General features: G+C 38.5%; 1 protein-coding gene across 29 annotated transcripts in view; it reads right to left on the bottom strand.

The window, feature by feature from the left end:
* Positions 1–23,067, bottom strand: part of RIMS2 (regulating synaptic membrane exocytosis 2) — a 701,736-nt gene that overhangs the window by 482,442 nt on the left and 196,227 nt on the right. For all 29 annotated transcript variants that reach the window (XM_070075383.1, XM_070075384.1, XM_070075385.1 and 26 more), the window contains one exon: positions 217–527. In XM_070075383.1, the coding sequence (XP_069931484.1) occupies positions 217–527 (311 nt within the window). The remainder of the gene's footprint in view (positions 1–216; positions 528–23,067) is intronic.

Genomic DNA, 23,067 nt, shown 5'->3' with positions numbered 1-23,067 from the left:
TGATAACCTAACATTCCCACATCAAACCTATGATGGTTCAAACCTATGGTAGCTCCAGGTCTGGATATCACATTCGGCATTCACATAAAGCACTTTGACACTTAGATTACAATTAGGCAACTCAATGTTTCCTAAACATATCACATATTTTTATTTCTACTTGGAATGAAAATTATATTATAATACATTTACCTAAAGATTAAACAAAATGTTTACCTGTCTGAAGCTATGTCACTGGCAATTTGGTGCTTCACTCCTGACCCATTTTTAATAGAATCCTGTCTTGTGAGCCCATGAGACCGACTTTTCTCCACTGCAGGTACAGAGAAGTCACCTGAGGGTCCTTGGAACTGGGACTGCTCATGCAGTTTTGCTTTCTTCTCCTGAGGTGCCTCTTCATTTCGCAGTCCTCGAAGAACCTTTTGATCAGATTGCTGAGGTGTATTAGATCCACTATTATAAAACCATGCTCCTGATTTAGTGAGGATTTCTTGTTGTTTTCGGCACAAATTACATACCCACATAACCTGCACATGAAGACACAGGGAAAGAAATTAGTGTTCCCAAAAGTTAAAAACAAACAAGGAGAGAGAAAACAATTCAGGGCAACAAAAATTATATGGTTATCCCTCTGAAGTTAAAATGCAATGCAGATTAAATTCCACCATAAATTAAATAATTTATTCTTTAATTTTGTCAGAATAATTATAATGAAATCAACAACATTTACTGACAGTAGAAATAATAAGCTAGAGTGCCAAATTACTAATTAGTTGTTCATTTGTATTCTTTATTTTTTATTAAAATTATAGGCATGATGTTGTATACAGAAAATGCACGTTGTATACAGAAAATACATGTTGATGCTAGTTTAAAAACTAACTACAAAAGTATAAGCCTTGTGACTTTCAACAGGGATCTGAACCTTCACACCTGTAAACTGAGTTTCCTTAATAATAACATGAGAAAAAAATATATTTATTGTCTTATGTTGTCTTGAGGACTGGATATTAGAATTATTTTATATAAGACATCCAATACAAATACATGGTATACATACAGTAATTAGCTGTTAACATATGAGGTTGCTTTCCATCACCAATTATTTTACATGCTTCTTGAAAGAAGCCCCTAATGGCTAAAGCTAGGAATACTGTTGACACTCGATAAAAGCATTTTAATTGCTCTGAATTTGTAGTAATATACTTGATTTATTGTTGTGGTAGAAAACATAGAAATTAAATTTGCCATCCTAACCACTTCCAAGTGCACACTTTACTAGGCTTAAGTGCATTCACACTGTTGTGGAAAAGATCTCCAAAACTGTTCTCGCAGAACTGCAACTCTATATCCATTAAACAGCATGTTTCCTATCTCTTCCCCTTCAGTTCCATGTAAGACCAGTCTACAATTTTTTTTTAATTAATGTGTTTTTCAGACTGCAAAAATCTGAGAATATCATAATCAATATCTGTGTGAACTTGAAAATGTTTTGCCCTCTTGTGAAAAATGTTTTATCAAAATTTATCAAAAAAGTACATTATCATGAAAGAAGATGAGTCCATATGTCACATACTTGCTGACATTTTATTTATGTCAAATACTGAATCATATACAGCTCTCACTCAAGGTTGCCAAACATTTTTTTCAAATTTCTTAAAAGAATTGTAACAATATAGATAATAACATTAAAAGAAAGATTCAACTGAAACAAGGACATTATTTTAAAATACCATTTAATTTTTTGTTTAATTGTCCATTGTTACATCTAACAACACTTGTGTAGTTTATATCATACAACACTATACTTGGTCATTTTCTATTGTTTCGTTCTCATTGAATTGTATATACATTTCTTTTTTGTCCCAACTAAAATTTAAGCTTATTAAAGTCAGGAACTAAATCTTCTACTAGCATAAAATCTTATATAAAGATTTTTTTTTAAGCCCCGTGTCTTGACTGGGGCTGGCGGGGTGGTGCAGCGAGCTGAGCTGCTACCTGTGACGCCAGCATCCCTTGTGAGCTCTGGTGCAAGTCCCACTTTTGACCCAGCTCCCTGCTAATGTTCCTGGGAAAGCAGCAGAACATGGCCCAAGTGTTGGGGCCCCTGCCACCCATATAAGAGACCCAGATGGAGCTACTGGTTTGGGCCTGGCACAATCTCAGCTGTTGGAGTCGTCTAGGGAGTGAGGTAGTGGATGGAAGATCTCTGTCACTCTCTCAATCAAATCAATTAATCAATCTTCAAAAAGAGCAGTCTTTATTGGTTCTTTCTAAGCTGTAGAAGGTGTTCCTGCCTGCAGTAGAGAACAACTTCTGAGCGTATAGAGGTGTCTGTGGGAGTAAGATTTTCTATCAAGGATGGAGAATGTCTGACCTGCAGGCCATATAAAGCCCCCAAAATCATTTGGTCTGGCCCAGCCAAGGCAATTGCAGGCAGGACTCAAAATTCAATAAATCAACAGCAGGTTAATTTTTAAGTTGGTAATTTTGTATGGCCCTCAAATGATGCTATAAATACCTAAATGGCCCTTGGCAGAAAAAGTTTCTCTACTCTTGGATACTTGCTAACTTAAAGTCATTTGAGATTCTTCTAGAGAAAATATGATATTTTACATAATCACAACAGGATTTATGTTTGATCAATTTCCAAAAGTATTAGCCATTAATGACATCAACATGGAAGAGTCTTCAAAAAGTTCATGGAGAGTTTAATAAAAGCAGAGTTACGGTAGCCTCAGAAAAAGGATCAAGAAAAAAATTGCAGAGGAAACTCTTCCGGAGGTAGTGGCGATGACTCAGAGGACCTACTGGGAGAGCAGGGTCGCCCACCGCACGGAAGCGGAACCGCGGGAGCCACAGAGCCTGAGCGCCAGTGCGGGAAGGGGAGTCAACATGACACAAACACCAGCGGGGAGAAGAGGGACACCCAGGGCTCCGAGTCCACACATCGGCGCTGGAAGCGGAGCCTTGAGTATTACTTACCTCCTGAATAAAAAAATAAAATAAAGTAAATAAATGAATAAATAAATAAATAGAGATTTACCACACATAACCTTTGCACACCTGTAACCCTGAAGAACCAAGCAGAGCTCTCAGGCCACACCCATCTCAAGCCTCCAAGGCTCCTCCAACAGCAGGCAGTACACTTAACACAGACATAGTATTAAAAAAAAATACCTCACAGTGAGGGAAAAAGAATTAACCATGCCAAGCAATAAACACAGAAATCGAGGGAACAAGATCAACGATGACAATATGACGCCTCCAAATAAACAAAACACCCCAAGCCAAGATTATGAAGATGATGAGATAGAAGAAATGCAAGATACGGATTTCAAAAAATTTATGATAAGAACATTTAGAAGTTTTCAAAAGCAAATCCTTGAACTACAGAAATCCTTATTGGACAGGATTGAAAATCTCTCTCATGAAAATGAAATTTTAAGGAAGAATCAAAATGAAACGCAGAAACTAGTAGAACACGAAAGTGTGATAGTGGAGAGAAATCAAAATGAAATGAAGAGCTCAATAGATCAAATGACAAACACATTAGAGAGCCTTAAAAACAGAATGGGTGAAGCAGAAGAGAGAATATCGGACTTAGAAGACAGAGAAGAGGAAAGGATACAGTCAAACCAAAGAAAAGAAGAGGAAATTAGAAATCTAAAAAATATTGTTGGGAATCTACAGGATACTATTAAAAAAACCAACATTCGAGTTCTAGGAGTTCCTGAAGACATGGAGAGAGAGAAAGGATTAGAAGGCCTTTTTAGTGAGATACTAGCAGAGAACTTTCCAGGTTTGGAGAAGGACAGACATCCTAGTACAGGAAGTTCATAGAACCCCCAATAAACATGACCAAAGGGATCCTCACCACGACACGTGGTAATTAAACTCACCACAGTGAAACATAAAGAAAAGATCCTAAAATGTGCAAGAGAGAAACGTCAGATTACTCTCAGAGGATCTCCAACCAGACTCACAGCAGACTTCTCATCAGAAACACTACAGGCTAGGAGGGAATGGCGAGACATAGCACAGGTGCTAAGAGAGAAAATTGCCAGCCCAGAATATTATATCCTGCTAAGCTCTCATTTGTGAATGAAGGTGAAATAAAGACCTTTCATAGCAAACAGAAATTGAAAGACTTTGCCGTCACTCGTCCGGCCCTGCAAAAGATACTTAAAGATGTGCTACACTCAGAAACACAGAAACACGGCCATCAATATGAAAGAAGGGAAAGGAAGAACACCTACCAGTAAAAGAGCATGGGAAGCTCAAAGCATATATTAGAACTTATCTTTGGCAAAAGGCAGGGCAAAGTCACTATGTATCAATAGTCACGTTAAACGTGAATGGACGCAACTCTTCAGTTAAAAGACACCGATTGGCTGACAGGCTTAAGGAACAACACCCAACTATTTGTTGCCTACAAGAAACACATCTCTCTAACAAAGAGGCATGCAGACTGAAAGTGAAAGGTTGGAAAAAGATATTCCATGCCAACAAAAAAAAAAAAAAAAAAAAAACAAAAAAAAAGCAGGTGTAGCCATCTTAATATCAGACAAAATAAACTTTAATACAAAAACTGTTAAGAGAGACAAAGAGGGGCACTATATAATGATTAAGGGTTCAATTCAACAGGAAGATGTAACTATTATAAATGTATATGCACCTAATTACAGGGCACCGGTCTATTTAAAAGATATGTTAAGGGACTTAAAGGGAGATTTAGATTCCAATACAATAGTACTGGGGGACTTCAATACTCCACTCTCAGAAATAGACAGATCATCCGGACAGAAGATCAACAAGGAAACAGCAGATTTAATTGACACTATTGCCCAAATGGATCTAACAGATATCTACAGAACTTTCAACCCTACATCTACAGACTTCACATTCTTCTCAGCAGTGCATGGAACCTTCTCTAGGATTGATCACATACTAGGCCATAAAGCAAGTCTCAGCAAATTTAAAAGAATTAGAATCATACCATGCAGCTTCTCAGACCACAGCGGAATGAAGCTGGAAATTAGCAACTCAGGAAACCCCAGAAAGTATGCAAACACATGGAGACTGAACAACATGCTCCTGAATGAACACTGGGTCATTCAAGAAATCAAAAGAGAAATCAGAAACTTTCTGGAAGTAAATGAGGATAACAACACAACATATCAAAACTTATGGGATACAGCAAAAGCAGTATTGAGAGGCAAGTTTATAACAATAGGTGCCTATACCAAGAAATTGGAAAGAGACCAAATAAATGAGCTTTCAGCGCATCTCAAGGACCTAGAAAAACTGCAGCAAACCAGACCCAAATCTAGTAGGAGAAGAGAAATAATTAAAACCAGAGAAGAAATTAACAGGATTGAATCAAGAAAAACATTACAAAAGATCAGCCAAGCGAAGAGCTGGTTTTTTGAAAAAATAAACAAAATTGACACCCCTTTGGCTCAACTAACTAAAAAAAGAAGAGAAAAGACCCAAATCAATAAAATCAGAGATGAAAAAGGAAACATAACAACAGACACCACAGAAATAAAAGAATCATCAGAAATTACTACAAGGACCTGTATGCCAGCAAACAAGAAAATCTATCAGAAATGGATAGATTCCTGGACACATGCAATCTACCTAAATTGAACCATGAAGACATACAAAACCTAAATAGACCCATAACTGAAACAGAAATTGAAACAGTAATAAAGGCCCTCCCAACAAAGAAAAGCCCAGGACCAGATGGATTCACTGCTGAATTCTACCAGACATTTAAAGAAGAACTAATCCCATTTCTTCTCAAACTATTCAGAACAATCGAAAAAGAGGGAATCCTCCCAAATTCTTTCTATGAAGCCAGCATCACCTTAATCCCTAACCCAGAGAAAGATGCAGCACTGAAAGAAAATTATAGACCAATATCCCTGATGAACATAGATGCAAAAATCCTCAATAAAATTCTGGCCAATAGAATACAACAACACATCAGGAAAATCATCCACCCAGACCAAGTGGGATTTATCCCTGGTTTGCAGGGATGGTTCAACATTCGCAAATCAATCAATGTGATTCACCACAATAACAGACTGCAGAAGAAAAACCATATGATTATCTCAATTGATGCAGAGAAAGCATTCGATAAAATTCAACACCCTTTCATGATGAAAACTCTAAGAAAACTGGGTATAGAAGGAACATTCCTCAATATAATCAAAGCAATTTATGAAAAACCCATGGCCAGCATCCTATTGAATGGGGAAAAGTTGGAAGCATTTCCACTGAGATCTGGTACCAGACAGGGATGCCCACTCTCACCACTGCTATTTAACATAGTTCTGGAAGTTTTAGCCAGAGCCATCAGACAAGAAAAAGAAATCAAAGGAATACAAATTGAGAAGGAAGAAGTCAAACTATCCCTCTTTGCAGACGATATGATTCTGTACTTAGAGGATCCAAAGAACTCTACTAAGAGACTATTGGAACTCATAGAGGAGTTTGGCAAGGTGGCAGGATATAAAATCAATGCACAAAAATCAACAGCCTTTGTATACACAAGCAATGCCATGGCTGAGAAAGAACTGCTAAGATCAATCCCATTCACAATAGCTACAAAAACAATCAAATACCTTGGAATAAACTTAACCAAGGACGTTAAAGATCTCTACGATGAGAATTACAAAACCTTAAAGAAAGAAATAGAAGAGGATACCAAAAAATGGAAAAATCTTCCATGCTCATGGATTGGAAGAATCAACATCATCAAATTGTCCATTCTCCCAAAAGCAATTTATAGATTCAATGCAATCCCAATCAAGATACCAAAGACATTCTTCGCAGATCTAGAAAAAATGATGCTGAAATTCATATGGAGGCACAAGAGACCTCGAATAGCTAAAGCAATCTTGTACAACAAAAACAAAGCCGGAGGCATCACAATACCAGATTTCAGGACATACTACAGGGCAGTTATAATCAAAACAGCATGGTACAGGTACAGAAACAGATGGATAGACCAATGGAACAGAATTGAAACACCAGAAATCAATCCAAACATCTACAGCCAACTTATATTTGATCAAGGATCTAAAACCAATTCCTGGAGCAAGGACAGCCTATTCAATAAATGGTGCTGGGAAAACTGGGTTTCCACGTGCAGAAGCATGAAGCAAGACCCCTACCTTACACCTTACACAAAAATCCACTCAACATGGATTAAAGACCTAAATCTACGACCTGACACCATCAAGTTATTAGAGAATATCGGAGAAACCCTTCAAGATATTGGCACAGGCAAAGAGTTTCTGGAAAAGACCCGGGAGGCACAGGCAGTCAAAGCCAAAATCAACTATTGGGATTGCATCAAATTGAGAAGTTTCTGTACTGCAAAAGAAACAGTCAGGAGAGTGAAGAGACAACCAACAGAATGGGAAAAAATATTTGCAAACTATGCAACAGATAAAGGGTTAATAACCAGAATCTACAAAGAGATCAAGAAACTCCACAAAAACAAAACCAACAACCCACTTAAGAGATGGGCCAAGGACCTCAATAGACATTTTTCAAAAGAGGAAATCCAAATGGCCAACAGGCACATGAAAAATTGTTCAAGGTCACTAGCAATCAGGGAAATGCAAATCAAAACCACAATGAGGTTTCACCTCACCCCGGTTAGAATGGCTCACATACAGAAATCTGCCAACAACAGATGCTGGCGAGGATGTGGGGAAAAAGGGACACTAACCCACTGTTGGTGGGAATGCAAACTGGTCAAGCCACTGTGGAAATCAGTCTGGAGATTCCTCAGAAACCTGAATATAACCCTACCGTTCGACCCAGCCATCCCACTCCTTGGAATTTACCCAAAGGAGTTTAAATTGATAAACAAAAAAGCGGTCTGCACCCTAATGTTTATTGCAGCACAATTCACAATAGCCAAGACCTGGAACCAACCTAAATGCCCAACAACGGTAGACTGGATAAAGAAGTTATGGGATATGTACTCTTTAGAATACTATACCGCAGTAAGAAACAATGAAATCCAGTCATTTGCAACAAAATGGAGGAATCTGGAACACATCATGCTGAGTGAAATAAGCCAGTCCCAAAGGGACAAATACCATATGTTCTCCCTGATCAGTGACAAATGACTGAACACCAAAAAGGAAACCTGTTGAAGTGAAATGGACACTATGAGAAATGGTGACTTGATCAGCATAGCCCTGACTGTTAATGAACAACTTAATACATTATCCCTCTTAGTATTTTTTTTTGTCTGTTCTACTTAATATGACTGGTTTAATTCTGTAATTATCACACAGTTATTCTTAAGTGTTGAAAATTAACTGAAATGTGATCGCTGTTAAACATAAGAGTGGGAATAAGAGAGGGAAGAGATGTATAATTTGGGACATGCTCGGGCTGACTTGCCCCAATTGGTAGAGTTGGAAACATACCAGGGGACTCCAATTCAATCTCATCAAGGTGGTATGTACCAATGCCATCTAACTAGTCCAAGTGATCAATTTCAGTTCACAATTGATCAAAATGAAAGGACTAAGAGTCAAAGGGAGCACATAAACAAGTCTAGTACCTGCTAACACTAACCAATAGAATAAATAAAGGGGAGAGTGATCCAACATGGGAAGCGAGATACTCAGCAGACTCATAAAATGGCGGATGTCCTAAATAGCACTCTGGCCTCAGAATCAGCCCTAAAGGCATTCCGATCTGGCTGAAAAGCCCATGAGAGTATTTCAGGCATGGAAAGCCAAGACACTCTGGCAAAAAAAAAAAAAAAAACACACAACACCTAAATAAAAGAATAAAAGATCTCTGTGAGTGAGATCCCAGTGGAAAGAACAGGTCTTCAAAGAAGGAGGTACCTTTCTCTGAAGGGAGGAGAGAACCTCCACTTTGACTATGACCTTGTCTAAACAAGATAAGAGTCGGAGAACTCAAGGGGCTTCCATAGCTTTGGAAACTCATGACTGGAGCATAGGGAGATTACTGATGCCATAAACAGGAGTGTCAATTGGTAAAGTCAACAACAGGAGTCACTGTGCACTTACTCCTCATGTAGGATCTCTGTCCTTAATGTGCTGTACTTTGAGACTTAATGCTATAACGAGTACTCAAACAGTATATTTCACTTTGTGTTTCTATGGGGGTGCAAACTGTTGAAATCTTTACTTAATGTATACTAAACTGATCTTCTGTAAAAAAAAAAGAAGAAGAAATTATCAATTCCCAACTTGACTCTCACTGGGATTAAACATGACAATAGGTCTGATCTGATTTCATCATCATTTAAAAAAAATCATCTATTATTTTTCACTTTATGTTTCTGTGTGGGAGCAAACTGTTGAAATCTTTACTTAATGTATGCTAAATTGATCTTCTGTATATAAAGAGAATTGAAAATGAATCTTGATGTGAATGGAAGGGGAAAGGGAGTGGGAAAGGGGAGGGTTGCAGGTGGGAGGGACGTTATGGTGATGGAAGCCATTGTGATCCATAAATCGTACTTTGGAAATTTATATTCATTAAATAAAAGTTAAAAAAATTCATGGGAATGTGTATTATGAAAAAATTTTTGAAGGATTCCAAATTCACTTGCACCAAAATAAACTTTCATTAATTACATTTTAAATGAACTTTTTGAAATACCCTCTTATTTCTTATTTTGTTTTTATAAGTAAATATGGAAGTATTTTTACATGAAAATAATAATATCTCCCTCATTTAAAAGACAGATTTTATAGTTCAAATTTCTTTTGCTAGGATTGGTTTGAACAGACATAAAATACAAATTTATCTAGCCCATCAATTGTCTCAAAAATCAAATTCCGAACAAAATCTTCAGTCTTTCATTGCCATCTTGTGACAAAAGTAGGTACTGCAGATCTTTTTCAAAAGTAAATGGCACACTAAATATAGAACCACAAAATATTGTAAAATAATCATTGATTTTCAATATTCTGCTCTAAAAGTTATTATTTATGTTAGATTGATAAACTATACTAGATTCTTCTAAATTTATCTGGAATGTATCACACTCACAGTATTGATTCTTATTGTGTCTGGTAATTCACAATGAAACATAAATGGGAGTTTATGAGAAAATTATCATTATAATCTACAGAACCAACCTTTTTCTGCATTGCTATTCATTGCAAGATAAGAAAGATAATTAACCTCTTTTCTAGCAGAGATTCTCAAAGAATATTCATGTGACAGCAGCATCAGTATCACCTGAGAAATTGCTAGAAGTGTAAGTTTCCAAATTCCACCCCAGACCTACTGAATCAGAAACTTTGCAGGAGAGCCCACCAATCTGTAACCTATTCTTTTTCCAAATATTTCAGATGATTCTGATGTTTGCCCAAGTTTTAGAACCATTCGGGAGCTGGCACAGTGGCACAGTAGGCTAAGCCTCTGCCTGTGGTACCAGCATCCCATATGGGCGCCAGTTCATGTCCCAGCTGCTCCTCTTCCAATCTAGCTCTCTGCTATGGCCTGAGAAAGCTGTAGAAGACGTTGAGCCCCTGCACCTGCATGGGAGACTCAGAAGAAGCTCCTGACTCCTGGCTCCGGATTGGCCCAGCTCTGGCTGTTTCAGCCATTTGGGGAGTCAACCAGCAGATGGAAGACCTTTCTGTCTGTTTCTCCCTCTCTCTGCCTGTAACTCTACCTCTCAAATAAATAAATAAAATCAGAGAGAGAGAGAGAGAGAGAGAGAGAGAGAGAGAGAGAGAATATGATACATCTAGGGCAGAGATTCCCAGCTCTTTATGTTGAATGGGTATGCATGCTACTCAAGAAAGCCTAAGTATGGCTAAAGGAGTCCATGAGCAGCCTTATCAGTTTACCAGGGTGTAAACTACTGGTTGGAAAAATATTCTCCTTTCTGTATAGCCAAAATGAGAAAAGTCATTGGAAGCATTACAGGCATCATTTTCCTAGTTTGGTGACACAAGTGGATATTAATATAAGATACACACACAAAAAGTGAAGGATAGCATCCAATTCCCTTTTTAAATTTTTTTAAACTTTATTAAGGGTATATATTTTCTTGTATTTCATGTATACATATTTAGGAACATAGTGATAATTCCCACTGTACCCTACTTATCACCCATGCTCCAACCCTTTTTCTCCCTCTCCTATTCCCACTCCTAGTTTTTACAAAGATCTATTTTCAGTTTACTTTATACTCATTGGGGTAACCCTACACGAAGTAAAGAGTTCAACAAATAGTATAAAATAGAAAACACTGTTCCTCAATAACAGAACAAGGTCTATCAACATCAAATCTCAAAATGTCCATTTTACTCCACAATATTATATTTTAGGTACTCTATTAGTTACCTCATATCATGAAAAAGATATGATATCTACTTTGGGGGGCTGGCTTATTTCACTACAGAAAGCAGATTCAATGTGATCACAATTAAAATATCAAGGACATTCTGTTCAGATCTAGGGGAAAAAAAGCAATGGTAAAATTCATATGGAAACACAAGAGACTCTGAAGAGCTAAAGCCACCTTATACAATAAAAACAGAGCTGGAGACATCACAATACCAGATTTTAGGACACACTACAGGACAGTAATAATCACAACAGCTTGCTGTTGGCGCAAAAACAAACATGTAGATCAATGGAACAGACTAGAAACTCAAGAAATCAACCCACACATCTACATCCATCTTACCATTGAAAAAGGAGCTAAAATCAATCCCTGGAGTAAGGACAGTCTATAACAAATGGTGCTGGGAAAACTAAATCTCCACATGCAGAAGTATGAAATAAGACTCCTAGTTTACATCTTACACACAAATACACGGAAAATAAATTAAAGACCTAAATCTATGACCCAATATTATCAAATTACTAGAGAACATTGGGGGAACTGTGCAAGACATTGGCATAGGCAAAGACTTCTTGGCAAAGACCCCAGAAGCACAGGCAATCACAGCCAAAATTGTCAAATAGGATTACATCAAGCTGAGAAGCTTCTGCATGGCAAAAGAACACTCAGCAAAGTGAAGAGGCAATTGACAGAATGGGAGAAAATATTTCAAACTACACAACTGGTAAATGGTTAATATCCAGAATCTATAAAGAGCTCAAGAAATTCAACAACACTGAAACAAACAATTAAGAAATGTGCAAAGGACTTGAGCAGGTGTTATTTTTTTAACAGATTTATTTTATATTACAGACAGAGTTACAGAAAGAGAAAGGGAGAGACAGAGAGAAAGGTCTTCCATCTGCTGGTTTACTCCCCAAACAGCTGCAACACCTGGAGCTGGGCTGATCTGAAGCCAAGAGCCAGGAGCTTCTTCTGACCCTCTCATATGGGTGCAGGAGCCCAAAGACTTAGACCATCTTCTGCTTTCCCAGGCAATAGCAGGGAGCTGGACTGGAAGAAGAGCAGCCAGGATAGAAACTGGTGCCTATATGAGATTCCAGTGCTGCAAGCAGAGGCTTAGCCCACTACACCACAGTATCAGTCCCTAAACAGACATTTTTCAAGACAGGAAATCCAAAAGGCCAACAGACACTTGAAAAAATGCTCAGGATCACTTGTCATCAGGGAAATGCAAATCAAAATACACAATGAGGTTTCACTTCACCTCAGTTAGAATGGTTCTCATACAGAAATCAATAAACAGTAAATGCTGGCAAGGATGTGAAAGAAAAGGAACCCTAACCCACTGTTGATGGGAATGTAAACTGGTACAGCCACCATGGAAGACAGAATGGAGATATCTCAGATATCTGAATACAGACCTACCATATGATCCAGCCATCCACTCCTGGGAATTTACCCAAACCAAAGGAAATCAGCATACGAAAGAATTATCTGTATCCCCATGTTTATAGCAGCTCAATTCACATTAGCTAAGATATATAATTAACCCAGATGTCATCAACTGATCACTGAATTAAGAAATTATGAGCCTGCGCTGCGGCTCACTAGGCTAATCCTCCGCCTAGCGGCGCCGGCACACCGGGTTCTAGTCCCGGTCGGGGCACCAGATTCTGTCCCAGTTGCCCCTCTTCCAGGCCAGCTCTCTGCTCTGGCCAGGGAGTACAGTGGAGAATGGCCCAAGTGCTTGGGCCCTGCACCCCATGGGAGACCAGGATAAGTACCTGGCTCGTGCCATCGGATCAGCGCAGCGGCCATTGGAGGGTGAACCAATGGCAAAAGGAAGACCTTTCTCTCTGCCTCTCTCTCTCACTGTCCACTCTATCTGTCAAAAAAAATTAAAAAAAGAAGACAGAAATTATGAGATATATACACTATGGAGTACTACTCAGCTGTAAAAAAAAGAAAAATGAAATTCTGTATTTGGCAACAAAATGGATGCAACTAGAAACCATTATACTTAGTGAAAAAAGCCAGTCCCCCAGAAACAAAATATCATGTTTTCCCTGATCAAGGGAACTAATAGAGTACCTAAAATCTAACATATGGGAGAAAGATTTGGTATGTTTTCACAATTCCTTCTAAAGAGTTTCTATTAATGTGCTGCTCACAGTCCCTGGGATGTCACCACTGCTTTCTTTTTCTGACTAGATCATTTGTTCCCACCACTTCCTGAAGTGCTAGTTCCTTTGATCTTCATATTCTAAAGCAAAAATTACCTTACTTTTTATATTATTTGATCACCTTTTTCTACTCTTGGAGTAATATTGATTACTCTGTAAAACTCAGGAATTCTAAATTTCTACTTTAAGAAGTAGAAAGGAAATGACACGTTCACCAGCAGCCCTTTATACACATAGTAACCTAACTTATAATTGATGATTTTGAACCATCTCTCATAATCACAAATAGAAATGCTGTAAAATGATTTTTCATTAATTGTCTAAGAAAGTATTAACATTTCTTAAAGGTAAATTTAGTTTCCATAGAATAATTTGGGAATAAAATCAGAACATGTGCCGGCGCCATAGCTCAATAGGCTAATCCTCCGCCTGCGGCGTCAGCACAACAGGTTCTGGTCCCAGTCGGGGCGCCAGATTCTGTCCCGGTTGCCCCTCTTCCAGGCCAGCTCTCTGCTGTGGCCCAGGAGTGCAGTGGAGGATGGCCCAAGTGCTTGGGCCCTGCACCCCATGGGAGACCAGGAGAAGCACCTGGCTCCTGCCTTCGGATCAGTGCGGTGCACCAGCTGCAGCACGCTGACCGCAGCAGCCATTAGAGGGTGAACCAACGGCAAAGGAAGACCTTTCTCTCTGTCTCTCTCTCTCACTGTCCACTCTGCCTGTCAAAATAAATAAATAAATAAATAAAAATAAAAAGAAAGAACATGTTAGTTAATGGAACACTTTGAGCAATTAAGTTGACCCTCAATTCCATTTCTTAACAATTGTTGTTAAAAATATTTTAGAACGTGTATGCCTATAAGTCTCTATGGTTAGAGCCCATTAGTCTTGAGGTCCTCATAATTATTTTAAAAAAGTAGGCCCTAGGAATTGCAAGACATGTAAGATTCAATTATAAAGCATTATTACTTTCAGTCCCTAAAACATGTTCCTAAAACAGTCCCTAAAAACATTTTTAAAAAGCAATATAGCAACACTAAGAGAGGAATTACATTCTAATGACCCAAATTTGCCATCTATTACTATATATTCTACTCCATAAACAACCTTGGTTAAGCTTAAAGGGTAAAATACATTATGCAAAATACAAATTAATTTTTAAAATCACAAAATGGTGAGCATAACAGTTACACTAAATAAATAGTTAAATGGGGCCAGTGCTGTGGCGTAGTGGGTAAACCCACTGCCTGCAGTGCCGGCATCCCATATGGGTGCCAGTTTGAGTCCCAGCAGCTCCACTTCCAATCCAGCTCTCTGCTATTGCCTGGGACTACAGTGGAAAATGGCCCAAGTTCTTGGGCCCTGCACCCGAGTGGGAGACCCAGGAGAAGCTCTGGGCTCCTGGCTTCGGATCAGCTCAGCTCCAGCTATTGTGGCCATCTGGGGAATGAACCAGCAGACGGAAGACCAATCTCCCTCTTTCTCTCTCTTTCTCTCTCTCTGCCTCTGCCTCTCTGTAACTCTGACTTCAAATAAATAAATAAATCTTTTAAAATAGTCAAAGAAGCCAAAAAGCAAAGTTATGTTAGGTGCATAGAATAATTTAAAATATTATAAAGGTCTGCAAAATTATGTGATCTTCATGTAAACAGAGACAACAAATAATATATTAATTAAAAGAAGGGAAGGATTATAGGTTAAAGAATGGTGCCAACAGAACCATAAGCCAAGTTCATGTGATGTAGCTAACTCTACACAGAAAAAAGGAAAGTCACTAAACTCTCTCTAACCATTGCCACCCAGCTCATAAACATGTGCATCTCTCAGAGAAGAAATAAGGTGAAAAGGTGCAATTTTATCAGTGCAATTCTATCACAAGACTAGAAAACTAAGGAAGATTCTGTCTAGCTACTCAAGACTTCTTTCCTTTTCCTCTTAGGAAACTACATTTCCCAATTTCCCTGGGATTCAAAAGTAGCTGTGACCATAAGACCATCTTCCAGCCAAAGGATTATAGTCCCAGTTGGGGTGCCGGATCCTGACCGGTTGCTCCTCTTCCAGTCCAGCTCTCTGCTGTGGCCCGGGAAGGCAGTGGAGGATGGCCCAAGTGCTTGGGCTCTGCACCCGCATGGGAGACCAAGAGGAAGCACCTGGCTCCTGGCTTCAGATCGGCGCAGCGTCAGCTGTAGCAGCCATTTGGGGGGTGAACCAATGGAATGAAGACCTTTCTCTGTCTCTCTCTCACTGTCTAACTCTGCCTGTCAAAAAAAAAAAAATCATGTGTGCTATCCATGATCTTTATGGAAAGAAAACTCTCAGATGCTAGCTTCGTGCTCTTCAATCAAGACCTTGGTGACCAAAGTCCACAGTAAAAAAGGGGCCTGAGAACATGAAGGAGCATGAGAGGTCAGCCCTCCACTGATCAGCCACACTGGTATGGACTTCACATAGGTGGGAAAATACTTCTATTATATTGATCCACAAGGATTTTTTAGCTTATATTTTATAGTTAATAACTACCTTAGCTCATTCACAATCTTTTTAAAGTACTTGCTCTATCAGATGTGCATCACTAGCACAATCTTTGTATGTAAAGAATGATGCCTTACTAGAACATGGACATTAAAGAGTGCACGTGTAGTGTTGTTCACTGACTCACAAGAACCAGTTCTTCACATTTTCCCAGCTCTGCATCCCATGAAGTACTTGGAGTTAGACTGAAGTCAGCCATGGTGGGTGCATTAAGACTATGGAAATTGGAACCAGCACAAATCAGAGCTTCTGTTACCATCTGGTTGTGGTGGTATTTATGAGTATGTCACTGAGAATACCAACTATACTCTACCCCAAAATAACTCTATATTCAACATTAGTATATAAACTTGAATTGAGCTATAATTTACATAAAAATTAATTGACCATAGAATTCCAATTTATTAATAGATGAGCAAATAACTATTACCATTAATTCATTAATTACTTATTCATTCATACAATATTCACTAAATGGCTAGTATATGCCAGACACTATGCCAAGAGCTAGTAAATAGAGCTCAACAGATTTTACAGTGCTGTTTAGAGTGTAGCAGGGGAGAAAACAAACAATTATACAAATTTTTTTTGCAATACAGTTATGAAAAATTCTACAAAAGGAATGCATTCATGCCATAGACACTTTAAAGCCTTCTTTTCCTCCAACCTATGCTGTGTTTGAAAACAGGAAAAAACAAGGAACAAAAAGAGGACTGCTTATCCAGAGAGGCACAACCATAGCATTATCCCAAAGCTTCCTATCATCAGGTCCACATTTTGTCTGTATCTCAAAAGGCAGAATTCAAGGGTATTTGGGGCTATTAACCTATAAGCTCCTCCTCCAGCACTGCAATGATAGATCACAAAAGTTAACATACTGACCCATATCCTAGAGAGTTAATTAAGGTTTTCCAATAGGTTCTGTAAGCAACTAAGAGATCATTGCAATCTCTACATAATAGGCTTCTGGACTACAAAACACAAATCAGAATTGGTTTCACCTAGAAGACAAGCAGCAAGTCTCACATGGATTCCCCCATGAACTACAGATATGCCATCTCTAGCCATAGACACATTTGTGGGCGAACATAGCAAGATCTAATGTGTTTTTTCTTGAGCCTCTAAGGAGACAGCAGGAGAAGATAAGAAGCTTTAACCTCAAGCATTTCCAAGTATTAGTTGTTACAAACTCCTCTCTGTTGGCTATTGTGATTTTGAAAAGTTACAAGTCAATCTATCTTGTTTATTTGCCTATTTTGTATCTAATAGTACTAAACATCAATCTCAGAAAAATTTTCTTTAAAAAAGGTAAAAAATTCATCTCTTCCCTCTCTTATTCTCACTCTTATGTTTAACAGCGATCACATTTCAGTTAATTTTCAACACTTAAGAATAACTGTGTATTAATTAGAGAATTAAACCAGTCATATTAAGTAGAACAGACAAAAAACTGCTAAGAGGGATAATGTATTAAGTTGTTCATTAACAGTCAGGGCTATGCTGATCAAGTCACCATTTCCCATAGTGTCCATTTCACTTCGACAGGTTGGAAGAGATGTATAATTTGGGACATGCTCAAGCTGACTTGCCCCAAATGGTGGTTAGAAACATACCAGGGGGGGCCGGCGCCGCGGCTCACTAGGCTAATTCTCCGCCTAGCGGCGCCGGCACACCAGGTTCTAGTCCCGGTCGGGGCGCCGGATTCTGTCCCGGTTGCCCCTCTTCCAGGCCAGCCCTCTGCTGTGGCCCGGGAGTGCAGTGGAGGATGGCCCAGGTGCTTGGGCCCTGCACCCCATGGGAGACCAGGAAAAGCACCTGGCTCCTGGCTCCTGCCATCGGATCAGCGCGGTGCGCCGGCCGCAGCGCGGCGGCCGCGGCGGCCATTGGAGGGTGAACCAACGGCAAAGGAAGACCTTTCTCTCTGTCTCTCTCTCTCACTGGCCACTCTGCCTGTCAAAAAAAAAAAAAAAAGAAACATACCAGGGGACTCCAATTCAATCCCATCAAGGTGGTATGTACCAATGCCATCTAACTAGTCCAAGTGATCAATTTCAGTTCATAATTGATCAAAATGAAAGGACTAAGAGTCAAAGGGAGCACATAAACAAGTCTAGTACCTGCTAACACTAACTGATAGAATAAATAAAGGGGAGAGTGATCCAACATGGGAAGTGAGATACTCAGCAGACTCATAGAATGGCAGATGTCCTAAATAGCACTCTGGCCTCAGAATCAGCCCTAAAGGCATTCGGATCTGGCTGAAAAGCCCATGAGAGTATTTCAGGCATGGAAAGCCAAGACACTCTGGCAAAAGATCTCTGTGAGTGAGATCCCAGTGGAAAGAACAGGTCTTCAAAGAAGGAGGTACCTTTCTCTGAAGAGAGGAGAGAACCTCCACTTTGACTATGACCGTGTCTAAACAAGATAAGAGTCAGAGAACTCAAGGGGCTTCCATAGCCTTGGAAACTCATGACTGGAGCATAGGGAGATTACTGATGCCATAGACAGGAGTGTCAATTGGTAAAGTCAACAACAGGAGTCACTGTGCACTTACTCCTCATGTAGGATCTCTGTCCTTAATGTGCTGTGCATTGAGATTTAATGCTATAACGAGTACTCAAACAATATATTTCACTTTGTGTTTCTATGGGGGTGCAAACTGTTGAAATCTTTACTTAATGCATACTAAACTGATCTTCTGTAAAAAAAAAAAAAAAAATTATCAACTCCCAACTTGACTCTCACTGGGATTAAACATGACAATAGGTCTGATCTGATTTCATCATCATTTAAAAAAATCATCTATTATTTTTCACTTTATGTTTCTGTGTGGGAGCAAACTGTTGAAATCCTTACTTAATGTATACTAAGCTGATCTTCTGTATATTAAGATAATCGAAAATGAATCTTGATGTGAATGGAAGGGGAGAGGGAGTGGGAAAGGGGAGGGTTGTGGGTGGGAAGGACGGTATGTGGGGGAAGCCATTGTAATCCATAAATCGTACTTTGGAAATTTATATTCATTAAATAAAAGTTTTTAAAAAAAAAAGGTAAAAAATTATTTGTTCATATTTTTATATTTTCAATGATTTATTTTTATTTTCATCAAAGCAAATGATTCCCTTTAAAATTTTCTCTTCTGCGGGATACACAGCAGACTCATAGAATGGCAGATGTCCTAAACAGCACTCTGGCCTCAGAATCAGCCCCTAAGGCATTCAGATCTGGCTAAAAAGCCCATGAGAGTATTTCAGGCATGGAAAGCCAAGACACTTGGGGGAAAAAAAAAAAAAAAGAAAAAAGAAAGAAAGAAAGAAAGATATCTGTGAGTGAGATCCCAGTGGAAAGAATGGGCCATCAATGAAGGAGGTACCTTTCTCTGAAATGAGAAGAGTACTTCCACTTTGAATATGGCCTTGTCTAAATAATGTCAGAGTCTGTGGACTCCACAGGGTTCCATAGCCTTGGCAGCTCATGACAAGAGCCTCAGATGATTACTGACGTCATAAATAAGAATGTCAATCATTAAATCAACAACAGGAGTCACTGTGCACTTACTCCCCATGTAGGATCTCTGTCCTTAATGTGTTGTACTGTGTGAATTAACAGTATAACTAGTACTCAAACAATAGTTTATACTTTGTGTTTCTGTGTGGGTGCTGTTAAAATCTTTACTTATTATATACTAAATTGAACTTCTGTATATAAAGATAATTGAAAATGAATCTTGATGTGAATGGGATGGGAGAGTTTGTGGGTGATGGTATGGTTGTGGTGGGAGGGAGGTTGGGGTGGAAAAAGTCACTATAATCCAAAAGTTGTACTTTCAAAATGTATATTTATTAAATAAAAGTTAAATAAAATAAAACTTTTCTCTTCTAAATGAGATTTTATCAGAAAACTAGAAATGTGATTTCCAAAGTAAATTAGTCACTGAGAAGCATGTAAATTATACATCATTATAAAAATAAGTAAGCACTGCCTTCATAGCAAAGATACAACTTTACAATCTTATTCAAATTCAGAATTGCATTTTAAGCTTAATTTTTTCTAACTTTAAAAAAAAAAAGACAACTGTTCTACGATTAAGCAAACAATATTTCTGCAGTTGCTAGTATTAGCCTCTAGTCTGTGCTATAGTACTGTGTTCACTCTGGCCCAACTGGTTTTACCGCATATTGGCACTACATTGTCGACTTAATTTTCCTCCTTAAAAAAATTAAATTCCCATGAAAACTTAGAAGCACTAGTAAAAATTAAAAGAATCAGGCAAAATTATTTGAAGGAGTATTATTATTTGACATTATAAAAGCTGACAATATTAATTAGAATTCTTTTCCATTGCATTTTGACTGATTCCAAAATTCAATAAATAAATATTATCACTTAGAAGAGCTTAAAATTTATGATGCTTAAGTTATACAACCACAAATCATTTCAACAACATAAAGTTAAATTATGATTTAAAAATCGGTAGGCAGTAAGCTTAATTTTTCATAAAATAAAAGTGTGATCAGCTAGAAGGTTTCATTTAAGAGGAAAACCAGAATGTGAGAACTTTTGAAGAGAGTATCATAAAAGGAAGGGAATCAGGAATGACTATACATGAGGGTTAAAATATGGTAAAGATGATGCTTTATCCAAATTGAAGAGAATTGAAGGTATAAAACTAGAAGCAAAAATGGTAAAATATTAACAAAACATGGTAATGTGAGAATCATTACAACACTTTTTGAAGAGGAAAAATGTTTAAAGAAGGGGAGTTAATTCAGATACAAACAATTCAAAATATAAAGCTTCCTACCTGTGTCTCAGACTGCCACTATTAATTCTTTGAAAGGTGAAAGAAAATGGAAAGCTATTTGGAGTTCTCTATGGATTTTTTTTTCTTTTAATCTTTATTTACTTGAAAGGCAGAGGGACAGAGAAAGAGAGACATAGGTAGATATAAAGAAAGAGAGAGAGAAAGAGCACTTCCATCTGCTAGTTCACTCCCCATATGCCCAAAATAGCTAGGGCTGGACCAGGTCAAAAATAGGAGCCAAGAACTAATTATAGGTCTCCCACTGGGTAGCAGGGACTCAAATACTGAGCCATTACCTGTTGCCTTCCCAGGGTGAACATTAATAGGAATCCGGAATCAGAAGTAGAGTCAGGACTCAAACTCAGCTGTTCTGATGATATGAGAGCATCCCAAGCTGTGTTTTTACTGCTAGCCTCCCAGCTTCTATATTTTTCTAACTTTCCCCTTAATCTCTCAACAAAGCTGCTGTTTGGTCAGAACATTTTAGTACTCCCTGTTTTTCTCAGAAAAAATGCAAAAGCCTTTGAATGATCCAATGTTCCTCTGCAATCACACTGTCTAATCTCTGCCTCTCTGCTCTATACTCACTTGCTCTGCCCCAGCCACACTGACTCCACTGCTACTTTTCCAACATGCCACCCATGTATGCCCTAACACACAACCTTTGTCTTTCTTTAAGTGTTATCTCTATCTGGACTGCTTTCCCCCTAAATAGTTGCCATTCTAACCCACTCATACCTTTGAAGCATAACTTACTTCTTAAGCCAGTCCAAACTAAACTCCAACACCACATAAAATTAAGTATCTGCAGCTGGCGCCGTGGCTCAGTAGGCTAATCCTCCGCGTTGCGGTGCCGGCATACAGGGTTCTAGTCCCGGTCGGGGCACCAGATTCTGTCCCGATTGCCCCTCCTCCAGGCCAGCTCTCTGCTGTGGCCAGGGAGTGCAGTGGAGGATGGCCCAAGTGCTTGGGCCCTGCACCCCATGGGAGACCAGGAGAAGCACCTGGCTCCTGCCTTCGGATAGGCACGGTGCGCTGGCTGCAGCGCACCGGCCGCAGCGGCCATTGGAGGGTGAACCAACAGCAAAGGGAGACCTTTCTCTCTGTCTCTCTCTCTCACTGTCCACTCTGCCTGTCCAAAAAAAAAAAAAAAATTAAGTATCTTGATTTTCATTTTCTCCATGGCATTTGTATCTCCTAGTTACCCAGGAAGGTAAGAGATGAGTGTCAATTACAGTTCCCTGTTATATACAACTGCCTATAAAACACCAAGATGGGTTCAATCAATGACTAAATTAATGTATTAACTAGAAGTATATAGTACAGTCATACATTACAGTCTTCAATATTTTGCTTGATAAGTTTCTACTTTCTTGAAACTGTCTTTAAGAAAAAAATACAGTAATGTTAAAAAACTTTTCAAATTCTAGTATTATTATGAAATATATTTTCCTAATAAAAATATTTAATAAAATTTAAAATGCAGACACAAAATATTTCAAGATCATTATTATATACATTATACTGCTTAAATACCTCAGTGAAAGGAAATGTTTAAATACCTCAGTGAAAGGAACTGCTTAGTTCATAGGTTTATAAACAGGAACTAGGGTACACATTTAATTTATCCCAATTGATTTTAGAACCTTATTAGATTTTTATTGGGGAGGAGCATATTTTGTGATCTGAATAAACATCTATTTTCATGTATAACATTCTTGACAACATGTAATTACATTTCTTACAAAGATTCCAAATATGTGATACTTTTTAAACTATCAATAATAATAAAATATAAATAGCAATCAGAGATGATTTGGCAGTTCCTCAAAAACCTTAACATAAAATTGTTATGTGACTAGGGTCACCAGCACTGCAGTATAGTGGGTTAGGCTGCTGCCTGCAGCGAAAGCATACCATATGGGCACCGGTTCAAGTCCAAGCTACTTCACTTCTGATCCAGCTCCGTGCTAATGTGCCTGGGGAAAAAGTGGAGTATGGCCCAAGTCCCTGGCCCAACTCTAGCTGTTGTAGCTATTCAGGGAGTGAACCAGTGGATGGAAGATCTCACTCTTTGCCTCTGCCTCTCCCTCTCTGTAACTCTGCCTTTCAAGTAAAATAAATAAACCTTTAAAAAATTGTTATGTGATTAAACAATTTCACTTCTAGGA

The sequence above is a fragment of the Oryctolagus cuniculus genome, chromosome 6, assembly GCF_964237555.1.
Source record: "Oryctolagus cuniculus chromosome 6, mOryCun1.1, whole genome shotgun sequence".
In the NCBI taxonomy this organism is placed as follows: domain Eukaryota; kingdom Metazoa; phylum Chordata; class Mammalia; order Lagomorpha; family Leporidae; genus Oryctolagus; species Oryctolagus cuniculus.
This window is presented reverse-complemented; position numbering and strand designations above follow the sequence as displayed.